General features: G+C 37.3%; 2 protein-coding genes across 5 annotated transcripts in view; both read right to left on the bottom strand.

Moving 5' to 3' along the window:
- Positions 1-3,321: 3,321 nt before the first annotated feature.
- Positions 3,322-14,303, bottom strand: part of ank2a (ankyrin 2a, neuronal) — a 90,023-nt gene continuing 79,041 nt past the window's right edge. The window contains exons 46-51 of one of the 3 annotated variants that reach the window (XM_016671228.1): positions 7,673-9,214; positions 7,126-7,215; positions 6,671-6,754; positions 6,365-6,520; positions 5,787-5,942; positions 3,322-5,072 (exon numbers count right to left, since the gene is read on the bottom strand). In XM_016671228.1, the coding sequence (XP_016526714.1) occupies positions 5,058-5,072; positions 5,787-5,942; positions 6,365-6,520; positions 6,671-6,754; positions 7,126-7,215; positions 7,673-9,214 (2,043 nt within the window). In that variant the 3' untranslated portion in view covers positions 3,322-5,057. The remainder of the gene's footprint in view (positions 5,073-5,786; positions 5,943-6,364; positions 6,521-6,670; positions 6,755-7,125; positions 7,216-7,672; positions 9,215-14,303) is intronic. The other 2 variants (XM_016671229.1, XM_016671230.1) reach the window with 2 other exon arrangements.
- Positions 12,028-14,303, bottom strand: part of LOC107836184 (uncharacterized) — a 29,166-nt gene continuing 26,890 nt past the window's right edge. For both annotated transcript variants that reach the window (XM_016671231.1, XM_016671232.1), the window contains one exon: positions 12,028-13,717. In XM_016671231.1, coding sequence (XP_016526717.1) covers positions 12,528-13,717 — 1,190 coding nt within the window. In that variant the 3' untranslated portion in view covers positions 12,028-12,527. The remainder of the gene's footprint in view (positions 13,718-14,303) is intronic.

Raw genomic sequence — 14,303 nt, 5'->3', positions numbered from 1 at the left:
ATTTTTCACAGTTTGTACTTGTATCGTGTGCCTGTGTGTCGGCTTTCTGTTGTCATTCTGCTGTCATACCTGCGTGTTGCCAGCTGCAGAGAGAGGATTTGTATGATAAAGACAAAGAAAAGGCCCTGGCATCTAACTTCAGTCGCATCAAGTGACGACCGGATGACACTGGAGGGAAAATGTGGGGTGAATAGTTGGACGGCCTTGGAAGCTGGGATGTCTTCTATGTGGAGCAGAGCTTCGGCTGGCTGTCTGTGTCCCCATGGCAGAACAATGACTGTGTCTTTGTTGTCCACATTGTTTGCTGTCTCCAACTGGTTTCTTTTCTTTTTCGAAAGGGAAAAGATAAGCGTTTCATTTGACAAAAAGTATGATGTCAGTGCATTGCACTACTCCTTACATGGTGTGTACCTGTTGCCAGCATGGCAATGGATGGCTTAACATGTTTAAGAAATAAATATATCAGCTAAAAAGTGTGATGAAAAATGGGTTTTAACTCATGTCTGTGTGGCTGGTTGATTGGCTTTTCTGCTGTAGAGCTACTGTTGTGTATGACCTTAGTGTGGAAAATGCGTGCGTTCTTTGATTTAGATCTATATACTCTATGTATACCCTTGAATTTTAAATATACAGATGTTGAGAATGAGAACAGCTGTGTATCTGTTACAACTGAGTTTAACTTGATATTCTTTATTTATCTCAAGATATGGTAATCAAGCAACATTGCCAGTCAAAAGTTGATTTGCACTCCTCATTGGCATAGATGTAATTGATTTGGGGCTTTTAATGTTGCATTTAAGCCATTCTGATCTTCCAAATTAAACGATTTAAGCTCTTCCTGTTTTAAAGGTGTCACTGCCTCAAACAACAATGAATTTTGTAAACAAGAATTTTGTGCACAATATTTAATTTGCGGCTTTTCTCTAATCCACAAAGTGTCCAAAATATCGATGCAGGCTCAATTATACAGGAACCTTTGTTAATGTTTGGTTAATTAACAAGCTTTGTCTTATCCATGTGGTTTTTGTAGTCAATAACAAGCTTCTGGAAGTTGGTCAGGATGTTCAGCACCAACCCAGGAATCACCAAGGGTTACGCCCATCGTATAAACCAAAAGATGCATGAATGCCGGTTTTTATGTTTAAGTGATGCTAATATCACCATAGATTTGTGAGAGCTAAGAAAGAATTCCTTTCTTCAACATAAACACATCCAAATGTTAAAGCCTAATTACAAAACACATATGGTCATGGGGCTGCTTGAGTATTTACCCAAATATTATCTTACTTGAGCCTGTATCTGTAATTTTTGCCTCCTTGTGAATCGGAAAAAGTCAACAAATTCAAAATAGTGCACCTGACTGTTTTTAAAATGTATTAAAGGTGTATTCTGTGTAATCATTCCCCCTTTAAAAAGAACACGTAAAATTATTTGATTTGGGAGATCTGAATGTTTACATAGTTGAGCTTGCTTTCAGATAAGTGTCTGTAAACTCCAGATTGGTACTGTAATGTAACCATTATTATGAGAAAACTGGCTTTAGTTTGAAATATTGTCATGATAATAAATTTTTTTTTCCCAAACTGCCAGTTGGCTCTTTTGTAATAACAGATTGGTCTTTAATTTCATTCATTTTAAATTTCTCTGAGTTGCAGCTTAACATTTTATAAAATTATAGTTATTAAATGAAAACATTTATTGCATAGTTACAAATGTGTTTACATCTGTTCTGTGAATAACATTTTATAGTTATTATTTGTGGCACATTTCCATAAAATATAAAACTATATCATACAATTTTAAAATTAATCCCTACATTTCTCTCTGAAATTCAAACTTTTGAGCTAAATCCTGATGGTGACCCATTCTTTTCTTGCTCTAGTTAATAAGTTTGTTACCTTCTCCTTATCTGCCTTTTTATAATTTGCCACATATTTTAAACATATTTAAGATCTGAGGATGTGCAGTAGACCCAGAATTCATGATCCACTTTGTTATTCAGTCATCCTGCAAAAATTAAATTTTCAAACTGAGTCTGTGTTGCCAGAAGAAGTAAGTCTTGAAATATGTTTTGATTCTACTCCTTATTCATGGCTGTGTTCTTAGCCAGAAATGGGAGTAAGTTCACTCACCTTTTTTTTTTTTTTTTTTTTTTTTTTTTTTTTGACAAATTGGGCTCCAGGGACAACTCATTAAAAAACAAATTTTTGGGTCTTCTGATGCAAGTCTTTTCTCAGAACAGAAATAAAAGCCTCACATTGTTTACAAATGCTCGAACTCCAACATGCTGAACTGAACAGCTTATGCACTATGGGAATATTTTTCTTGAGTTCTAGTTTCTCATTCCTTTACAGTTTTTGCAGATTCTATTACACCTGACATAGAAAAATCTGCCATAAATTCATGGTGAACTTTAGTGTTTTCTCTCTGTGGAGTGTTGTCTATCTGTAGGGATTCAAAGGTGAGCTACACCCCAACCAGGTCGCCAATCAACTTTTATTCCATCGCCAAACCTTAAAGCCATATCTGGACTTTATGAACCTGATGCTGAAACACGCTTAATGGCCACCAGAGGGCAGTATAACTTTTATCCGTTGCAACTATTAGTCTTAAAATATGTTCATCATATAATGTGATGTAGTATAGATACTAAAAAAGGTATCACAGAATCCACTGTACCTTTCTATAGGATGCAAACAACTTGGCAATCCCCAAATATGTGTGTAAAAAACTTAAAAATAAATTAATCTCTATTGCAGATAGAGTAACTGCATTATCTCACTGTGATTTTTTATTATTATTATTTTTAATTTTATCCATTTATTTTAAGCACATTTGCTTTGAGGGGGGAAAAATCGCAGAAGTAAAGTTATAGTTACCTTCTATAACTAAAACATCTGTAATTCAGTCTTTACCATGTTAAAACTTAAGAGAACTTTGGTTCATTTGTGCCATTTAATATGTAATTTTCAACCCATTTTGACAATGTTAAATGTATACTGCTTGAATTTGCCAGATGATATTTATTATGTAAACTCTGGTCTCAGTTTCTGAAGGTACTAAAACACATCATTTTCAGTTAGGATTTCTTTCAGGGCTATTTTGTACCAATTTTTAAATTATTACGTCTGTCCAGCAGATAGCGCTATTCTTTTTCCTGTCAAACCGTGCAGCAACATTTCACACTTTTTCTTCACAGAGCCGACCTTCTCCTCAAGCCTACAGAAAAGCTGTGGGGTGAAGTGAAGAGAAGATTGTATCAGGACTCTGGGCAAATTAGAGAGATTGTGCAAAGATGTATGGTCGAGTTCCAACACCATGTGGTTGTAGGTTTTTATTTTCTACCAGTCATAGATACACTGCAGCCATTTACTTTTAGTCCGTTTGAAATTTAATACAATAATTCATGCCCTTGTAGATAATTATATAATTATGAGCTGTATATGCACATAACTGTCATCAAAAAACAATGCTGTTTCAGTAAACTAAAAGCAAACCTGTCACAGTGAACTTCCACTATTTTGCATGTTTTCTTTAAATCACAACGTAAACAGTGAGAGTGATATACATGTCCCAGATAAGCACAGTGACACCGTTCAGCTATCTTGTGTTATCTCATCGTCCTCCACAACCCGCGACCCTCTGCAACGAAACTGCCCATTTCCTGTTCCCTTATGGTCTGTGCACAAAAAGCGTGGAGGGGTTCCCACCTGACATTCAGGAGTGCAAAAGCGATTTATGTAAAATAAACAAGCACACACTCATCCACTCAATTAAATATTTTCTCAATGAAAAAGACAAAAAAAAAAGAGCTAATAAAGCTTTTTACATTAAATGGTTCTGCAAATACCTGGTTATGCTCCACAGAAACGTGTGAATGTTTCTCTTTTCCTGATGGATACCTGAAATTTAAATAGCTTTTGAAGTGGTGATGCTTGCAAAACTCTAGTGAAACCAGTCACCACTGCTGCAGCTTGATCGGCACACATTCATCATCCATAGCTCATGAGTCAAGATCAGAAAGCCGAGGAACAAATGTAATTACACACAAAAAGACACACTGAGGAAAGGAAAAGAAGTCTGAAAGACAATCCACAGAGCGGCAAAAGCAGTCAAAGCCGGGATCTCACTGACACGTGTTGATTAGCCATGCCAGTTTTACTTCACGTGAGTGATTATTAATTCCTAGGCTACAGATGTCAGCTATTTTCATATAATAGATAATATATGTTTCTGGCTACTAAAGACGAGAGTACACATAGTCTACACGAAACACAACAGCAGCAGTTACATTTTGTTGTCAGCACAGTCCGTTTTTCTGTTTGTGACATCCTGACCACCTGAGTCAAGGAAAAAAAAAATGAAAAGGACTCGAGCTGTTGGTGAAAGAAGCATGTTAGGACCAGAGTGATGTAAATTATATATATATATATATATTTTGTTTAATTCTGAACCCCTACGAAGACATCGGTAGCTGAATTTATTTTAAGGTAAGTTGTTCTTTACCTTGGACTGTATTCCTCTGTTTTTATCGTCTGTTTTCCTGTTGCTCTTCCATGTGTTTAAAGCAAAACTACAACAACCCAGACATTAAGAATAATTCAATAAGGAAACAACAGAAGGCTTTCTTTGGTCATAAAAAGGCAAAGCAACTTCAGAAAATAATGTAAAAAAAATAAAAAAAAAATCATGGTTTGATAACGTGAAAAAAAAGAGAAAAAAAAATTTGGAAAACAAAAATTCATCTTCCAGGACTGAAATGGGAAGACTGTGGTGTCTCTGAGGTGCACACTGGGATTGCATGTGGCTAATGCATAGGATTAGCAGGGACTTTAGCGTGGACAGAGCTGGGGATCTGGGGGGAGAGTTAGTCATTCAGTTGCTCTTCCACCTCTGTTTTGTCTTTTGTCCTCATTTTCATGGCAGCAGCTAAAAACCTGGTGGAGTTGCTACTATTGATCACAGGCAACTGATCTTCTCCTGGGTCCTCCAATTGCGAAATGAGGACGTCTTCGTGCTGCACGGATCCTTCCACCACCGTTTTGTGGGTTGAACCTTTACGCATGTGGGCCCTTACGACAGAATAAGAAGATGTTAAACATAAGTGCTAACAGCTACATTTAATTATTACAGTGGGAAGAACACTCAAATTTAGGTATTTTCAGCATCAGTGAGGTGTTTAAAGATAAAATTGAAAGAACCAGAGAAATGGAAATGTTTTTCTGTCTAATGCTTTTCAGTTTCCAATCCTTCTCCTGTAATAAAACAATGTGGATTTGGATATATCTGCAACTGCTAGATATATCAGTATCAGCTATATCAGTTACAGCATGAGTGTGTGACCTTGCCTCTACTGTATCTGCTCCTACTACCAATAATTAATAACTGCTGAGAAGAGATTAGCTCAAAATAGTTTTACATGCTTTTGTTAAGATATTTTATGACATAGTTCAGGCTGAAACAACAGAAAAATTGAGAACAAAGTTCTGCAAAAGCCAAATCACTCAAAATGGTAAATCACTTAAAATGAACATTGGGCAATCTCTCTTCTACAGGAGGGAGCTCAGTGTTTTCTGATTGTGTTTTCAAGTTAAGCTTAAGAATTTCTCATTTTTTCATATTTGTTCTTTTTAACCATCCATTGCTAAAAGCCACCTATTTGTTCAGGATTGCACAGGGCCTAATAAACAAGACCGGTGTAACTTGGCAAGGTTGCTATTCCATCACAGATCAATATAGTTTGCAAGATCTAATTTCGGGAACATCAAGAAGTTTTTTTTACAAACCTGTTTGGAATAATTTTGAGCTGATGGGAGCTTTGAGGCCGAAGATGGATCTCCCTGGGAAGTTGCTGTCCGTTCCCCCTCAACCACAGTTTTCTCTTCTGAAACAATTTCTTCTTGCCTGGATGACAGGAAGCCTTCACTTTTTAAAAATGTGACCTAGGTGGGCATAAAATATTATCAGTATATTTACAATCTTTTGCAAACAATGTAAATGTCATATTATTATAATTATTGCATACAGTGCTGAGAAAAAAATATTTGACCCTTTACATATTTATCCCATTGTTTTTTTTGTCACACTTAAATGTTTCACATCATCAAACAAATTTCCATATATGACAAAGATAACATTACTACACAAAACCAGCGTTTTAAAATTCTAATTTCATTTATTAAAGACAAAAAACTTGCCAAAATAAACTGCTCCTCATTTGAACAAGTAACTTCCCTCTCTCATGGGGCAAAGTTAGTTTAAGTTCAGACATATTTAAATGTGAAAACAATTCAAATAAACAAGAAATCTAAAAGGGGAAAAATACATTTTCAGGGTACGTTATAGATATTGAGAGTACATGCACCTCTGTGTGGTCTCCAACACTTTTTAGTACGGTCCGCTTTGCCGTCCTGGAATAACCGTCTTTGTCTGCTACAGTCAAAGAGTCCTGAGAAGCTCCTTCTGACGGTATCTCTTCACCATCCACAGAAGCACACTTGCGGATTACTTTTCGTGTAACCTGAGTGAGAAAATTGTTTGCATGTCAAAAAAAGCGACAGGATGACATCTAATCAACACTACACATTGAAACAGCTGCACAAAACCCAGTAATGGGTTTAAAGGTTAAAAGAAAGCAACAGAAATTAGAGCAAATGAAAACCAACTTTACCCTTTTGACAACTAAATGCCCATTTTCATCTCGGTACTTTTCTTCAGTCACGGACTGAGCAGGGAGGTGAGCTAGTTCATCATCCTGTTTGAGAAACAGAACAATTGTCAATCAGAAAGGGCAGTTTGGTTCAGAACGAGTTTGTGTGTTTATCACCGCACTTGGCAACACATGGGGCAGAAACGTAGTACTTGCATTTCAGGTTCATAAGAAAAGTTTGGGAAATTAGGGAAACGGCAACAAAACATTAAGGGTTATTCCGTCAAAGGAAATCGGCAAAGACGTGCTCACAGCAGAATAAAACACCTCCAAGACCTTCAGCCATCTGTGCAAACAAAGTGGAAGTTAAAGTCCTGAAACACACATGTTCATTCATTTTATTTGGTAGAAAAAGACAGTAAAGTCAAGGTTTCCATGCCAAATCAGCGCATCATCAGCCATGCCTAATAGGATACCTTGATGAAAATTCTCCTTCGTATTATTCTGGTGGTCAGAAACTCCTCATCTGAACTTTCTGATATTGATCCAAATTCTGCAGAGACCTCCTGACCAAGCAATACAAATCTGTTCAGAATCAATTCATTTACTCCCCCTACATAAAGATTTTGTTTGTAGCAAAGCAAGCCGGGAGCGGAGTGGAATAATGCACTTTCCAGTGTGTTGGATGTTACACTGGAAGATATAACATAGCACTTGGGGAAAAAAAAAAAAAAAAAAACATTTGGAAAAATGTCATGCTTGAAATTTTGAAAGAACAAATCATCACCAGGTGACATTGCTAAGTAAAGCTGCAGTGACACATGCTGAGTTAGGGTTTGTTAAATTGGAAATAAAATAAATGTGGTTCATAGCGAAATGTAGATTAAAATTTTCCAGCCAGAGGGTTAGCGGTCATTTCTTCATGAGGCAAATCTAATTAACATTATTACTCGGCTCTGGCATAAAAAAACAAAACAAAAAAAAAACACAATACTCGGATGATTTTTTTTACGCTCGTCTTACCCTTTGCAGAGACTTATCAGTACAGTAAGTTCCAGAAGGTAGAGAAGTTTTGCACAGAGAGAATTCTTCATCTGATGTCTCTGAGTGATGTAGTGATTCTCTGCTCTCTTCAAGTTCCTGATTGTACGACTCATGAACCAAAAGAGCGTCTTCATAATCTTCACTTCCAGAAGACGGGAGCATTTTTTGCTTTGCTTTTTCCTGTGTCCCTGTGTCGAACTGATGCTGAGCTGGACCTGCACTAACAGCTGTCTCAGGCGCATCAAATTCATTCTCTGACAAATCCGACACTACTTGTTTGCAGTCGAAAAAAGACTCCATGTCAGAGTATTCCAGGTTTGGACTGTCCATTCTGCACTGTGTCCCATCAGCAATTCTGAGAGGGGTCCTGGCATAGGTCCCCGAAGCAGAGGAGATCTCTGCAGCTTCTAGTGGGTTGGTGTACTCCTCATCAGACCCTGATGAGGAAGTTTCAGTTTTGAGTTTGAATATAGGAGATTCAGGGGCAAAATATTCATCAGAAAGTTTTTCTACACTCCTGGAAGAGGGGTAAGGTATCAGCTCATCAAAGCTGAAATGTCTCGAAGCTGTAGCTATGTCAGGAGTAAAATCAGACACAGGCTGGGTAGATATGGCTTTAGTGGAGGTTCCCTCCCATAAACGCTGATCTTGGTTAGTCTCGGCAGAGGCTTCTTCTGTTGTGCCCCTCGACTCTAAAGACTGTGAAGGTAGGCATTGTCCTTCGCAATTTGAATAGGTGTTTGTCATGAGGTTTTTCCTGTTGAACTCATTCAGATTTTTCTCAAGTGTGTCTCTCGGAGAAGAAAATGTTTCAGTATGACTCTGAATACTTTGGCAAGACTGAAAGTGTCCAAAGCTTTGTTGTTGAGTTTCCTCACCAAATTTTTGATGGACTTCAGGGATTGATGAATTCGATTCTTGATGAATGTCAGAGTCTGACTCAGATGCATGTTTTGTATCAAGACATTGTCCTACATTTGCAATACCTTCTGTAAGCTGTGGAACAGGAAACACACCGACTTTATTTATATTTTCAGTAGGGTATTCCTCTTCAGGTGAAAGTTCTGCATATGTGTAAGCTTCTTTCTCCTCGGGGCTGCTATCAGAGGACTCAGATGCATATGAATCAAGTTTTTCTGGTGATAACTTCAGTTTCATTTCCTTCAAATCAGAAAACATCTGATCAAGTTGAGGAGATCCACATTTCTGTGATGTTGGGCTAGAGTTTGAGGACTTGACGGTAAGTACAGAATCACAGTTTTCTTGTGATTCTAGAGTCTCAGAGTCTGACTCATTATATTCATATTTTCCCTGTGGAAAGCTACTTTGGCTGGTCGATGTAATGTCATATTCAGTGTTCACTACGTCCCACACAGGTTCATCGTGAGATGTTGTCATTGCTGTGTTTGAATCATGTGTCAACAAAAGTGTCTCTGCTTGCATGCCCTGAATTTGTCCCATATCAACATTGTTGTGTTTTGGGGCTTGAGCAATATCTGTCTTGAAAGTTGAAGATGATACCTGAAAGAAATAATACAATGGAACGGGGGGGAAAAAAATGCATAAATACTTTTTGAAGTGCCTTTGGGAAGCAACACTCAAGCCAAAATGGTTTTTGTAGTTGAAAGCGCAAGAGTTAAGCCTGTTAAAAATTTATTTGTAGCCCAACATGCATGAGTATTAAGATTATACCTTTGAACAGGAGGGCTTTTCTTACAGCATTTTTTTGTCAGATTGGAGACATCTGTTCTAGTGTGATAGATGGTCACACAGTAGTTTAAGCAGACTCTATAAAAGGTTGCATAATACCATAGTTTTCCACATTACAGAAGGGCACAAATAAATTTATATTAAAATTAGAATGACTAGCAGTGAAGGGGATGATGAGTTTATATAACTTTCATATAACTTTTAAATATAGTTGTTTCCAAGAAGCAAAACATGTGCAATGATAAAACGGTTTTTATAGCATCAGGATTGTCTGTTGAGGTTCTTAAACTTTCCTGAAAGACAGAACAGCAGCTCCTTCTCAGCAGAGCTTTATACCCCTTCACTAACACACAAACACATTTTACCCAAATTGCATTATGTGAAACCAGAATAATTAATACACAATTTTTTATTTTTTGTGTCTTGAGGAAAGATCCTTTTTGAGATCAGATAGAAAGAGTAAGGCAGTTATCATTTGTGTCAGTGGAGAGGTATGCCTAGACAATACTGTGTGGATATATAGTTTAAATATAATGTAAACATACACATTTCAGTCAAGAGCGAGTGTCACTCAACACATGCTTCCACCTGTTGCCACTTACAACCCTTACTGCAGTTAAGAAAGAATAGAATGAAAAAAAAAACAAGCTCATCTCAATTATTATGGGGTCGTAGGGATTTAGATTAGTTTTGCTACATTGAAGAATCGTCTCAATGCTTGAAAAGCAAACATGCGACAATAAAGCCTTTACTTGTTAAATGCCCAAGAAGCATCAACAGTATGACTTTTTATAGCGCCACATTAATTTAAAAATTTTGAAACCAACACTGCACTCATGAACAAACAAGTGCTTGTGCTTTCTTACCAACAACAAGGGATCTTTCTGTTGTCTTTGAACATGGATTTCCTTTGAGGAGAAATCTTGAGGGAGAGGTTGTCCTAATAAGCACTCTAGATTCAGGCACTCTCCACACAAGGACGGTTTTTCACTCAGTCTTTTTTTTTTGCTTGACCATGTACATCAAAGCCAGCATGAGGAAACCACTCCCTTGCTTTTACAGATGGCATGTGATTCAACTTCAAACCAAAGCAACCACTAACAAGTGATGTCAGTGAAATAACTTGTGTCAACATAAGAGTTCTGACTTCACATTGAAAAGTAGGCTGATCATTACTGTTACAACCTGAGAAATACCTGCAGCATGTTGCTACTGATGGCCACTACATGGCTTGGTGGTCGCTGCCACCAATTAGTAGTCGTGACTATTAGTATAACTCGCAAGAAATGATAATGATCACATGACTCTCTCCATCACAGAATTCCTACAATTTTTCTGGTTTATGTTATTATGAGGTTAGTGTTGAAGAATTAATTGCCACACATTAAAAAATAGTTAATATGTAAATGTTTCACATGCTTATTTTCACATAAGTCTTCATATTAGTCTCACTTCCAATTTAAAGGACTTTTGTCCTACTGTATTGCTATTTCCCACTACTTCACAATTGAATAAGCTTGTTCACACGAGAAATCATTGAAAACAATGGTGGCGACAAACACAAACAGTAATATGAGATTATATTCGTAATTCAGCCATGGTGCTCATCATGTATTGGCTATCGGAGGAGAAATTGGCATCTTAGGTTGCGTTTTGGGGAATACATTCAAATGACACAACTTTTTGTGTAATGCTGTGAGAGCTCTGGTGGAGCCAGTTGCACATTGTCCTCAAACATCCGACTGCATGCATCAAATTTGGGGAAGGATTTGTTTCTTATAAGAAACATTGATTTGTTTCTTATAAGAATGTTTCATATAAGAAACATTGATCCGTTTTTGAAAATTAATTCATTTTCAAAAACAGACATGGTAACTTTTGGTGATTTTATTTGGAGACTTAAAAAATTATAGGATAAAAGATTAAACATGCCAAAATGGAGTTATTTTTGTGCCACCAACATGAGCATATAGTGACCAATCCAAGCACACAGTGAGGCGGATCTGAGAACATATACCTATGTATATAAAGAGTAATTTGAGGTGTCTCCATTTAATTTTCACACAAGCTCATTCAAACGTGTTGTGGCACACACTAACCTCTGAAAACTCTAGTTTGCTTGCACTCAACCCAGAAAATGTATTCACAACTTCAGGTCTAAGTTCATAAATCACACTACCAGTGCGGTCTTTCTAATCTAATCAGAGTATTCCTTGAAAATGCTCTATTTGCTGGAATGAAAAATAACCAACAACAATCAAAAAATCTAAATACCAAACAGCCAAAGTAAAAGAAACACTTGAAGTTGGCACGCTGGGAACATTTAGTTAAGCATACAAATATTGTGAATTTTAGGAAATATTTTGAAGTTTTTTAAGCAACTATGTGATATGTAAAAATGTTTGTCTTAAGGAGTTTAGCTCCTGCAAACTATTTGTATTTTTATTAGGAAATACACATATATAATATCCAAGACAAATATTTTATACTTTTACTGTCAACTTTGAGGAAAACGCATCTGAAAATACAAGTAGATGTTTATCATCAAGTATGAAAATATGAAAATATCTGAAGAAAAAGATTGGTCTTCCTCCAAAAATCTACAATAAAATCTAAAAATTGTTCAGTACCTTACAAAAAAAGTTTGAAGTACTTTACTAAATATTACAAAATTCAAGTGTTTATTTTATTATATTTTTATCATTTGCTGCAGTATTTTGACTTGCTTGTTGTTATTGGTTGCTCTTAATTCCAGTGAACTCAGTATTTTCACAGAAAATCTAAAAAAACGAGGAAAGAAAGAGTTGCAAAAAAGCAGAGAAATGACCATGCCAGCTAGCTGAGAACAGGTAAAAAAAGAAGTGGTCAGAGATGAGAGCATGAAAATACTATTGAGTGGGCTTGTATGGGACTTAATGCACACTCCTCAAATGATTGTCTATTTATATTGATACATGTGCTTAGACCAACATACCTCTCCATACAGATTGGTAACCGCGCACACGAAAATTAGTGGCACTAAAAACAAAACGGCATGAAAAACTTTTTAAAAAGATGCAATAATTTATAGGGGGCATTTCAGAAGATGAAAAGGATTATATTCATTTAGATAAACAATGAAAAATTACAGAGACTGGGGAGGCACGGAGGTACAGTGAGAGCACGGTCCCTTATAGAAGGGATCATGTAACTTTGAAATAAGTAGAATGTTGCTTTTTAAATGGGATTGTTGAAAAGAATAATACTTATCATAGGGAAGAAAAGTTGAGGAAGATGCGGCATTGTTGACGAATGGATGTTGGTAAGGAAAGGGATAACCTGGCTTCTCAATTTGGTTGTCATGAAAATCTACTGTCAATGTCTGACATTTGGTAGAATTAACCAGTGAAGAAAAAGTAAAAGAAACGGCTGAATATGTCAGTGATGGGGAACACGAATAGGAAAACATTGTTCTGCTTATACAAGTATTGTCCAGATCAAAGTCTGACACAACTGACTGAGGGGACTCTTGTCTGTTGTCCTCAAAAATACTTTCCAGACAAAAGTCAGTGCCTTCCCAATCTGACAATGTAGATTCTGGTGTAAATGACCTGCGTCCTGTTAACTCTCCACTGTATTCAACATGAGAACATCTGAAATCAGGAATTGGCGAATCTGAAGACACCAGCCTAAAGTCACTGCAAGATCCCATTGATTCAGGAGAATGTCTGCTTAACTCAGATAGCAAATCGTCCTCAATTAGAGGGCTAGACAGCTCCTCTGCTTGGAAAGTAGATGAAACATCTTCTGAATCCAACTCCCCGAGATCCCACAATAGTTCTGATTGTGACTGAAAGGAAATACCTCGAACAACCTCTGCATATGTCAGAGGTCTCACTGTAGAGAGCAGTGGAGAAGCAACTACATCTGATTGTTTAGACTGTGTAGGAAGTGAATCTGGTGAATCTGTTCGGTTGTCAACAAACATGTCATAGGGACAAAAGTCAGAGTCTTCCACGTCGGACAATATAGACAGAGGTGACACAGCCCTATTTCCTGGGTACTCTAGGTAATAGTTACAATGCTGACCATGTGACTGAAGGAATGTAAGAACAGGAGACCACATCTGAGCTTCACCAGCTGCTGCAGATTCTGTTGAGGATGCTCTAAAATCGTCCAACCAGTCATTTAGCTGTGAAAAATCCAAATCACAAGACAAAGAGTCTGGGGACAAAGTTCTGCTGAATAACTTATCCAGTTCAAAGTCTGACACAACTGACTGAGGGGACTCTTGTCTGTTGTCCTGAAAAAGACTTTCCAGACACAAATCAGTGCCTTCCCAATCTGACAATGTAGATTCTGGCGTAAATGACCTGCGTCTTGTTAACTCTCCACTGTATTCAACATGAGAACATTTGAAATCAGGAATTGGTGAATCTGAAAACACCAGCCTAAAGTCACTGCAAGATCCCATTGATTCAGGGGAATGTCTGCTTAACTCCGATAGCAAATCGTCCTCAATTAGAGGACTGGATAGGTCCTCTGCTTGGAAAGTAGAAACATCTTCAGAATCCAACTCCCCAAGATCCGACAAAGGTTCTGATTGTGATTGAAAGGAAATACCTCGAACAACCTCTGCATATGTCAGAGGTCTCACTGTAGAGAGCCGTGGAGAAGCAACTACATCTGATTGTTTAGACTGTGTACTAAGTGAATCTGGAGAATCTGTTAGGTTGTCAACAAACATGTCATAGGGACAAAAGTCAGAGTCTTCCACGCCGGACAACAGAGACAGAGGTGACACTGTTCTATTTCCTGGGTACTGTAAGTAATAGTTACAATGGTGACCATGGGACTGAAGGAATGTAAGAACAGGAGACCAAGTCTGAGCTTCACCAGCTGCTAAAGATTCTGGTGAGGA

This window comes from Poecilia formosa, unplaced genomic scaffold (assembly GCF_000485575.1).
Source record: "Poecilia formosa unplaced genomic scaffold, Poecilia_formosa-5.1.2 Scaffold43, whole genome shotgun sequence".
NCBI classification, from domain to species: domain Eukaryota; kingdom Metazoa; phylum Chordata; class Actinopteri; order Cyprinodontiformes; family Poeciliidae; genus Poecilia; species Poecilia formosa.
This window is presented reverse-complemented; position numbering and strand designations above follow the sequence as displayed.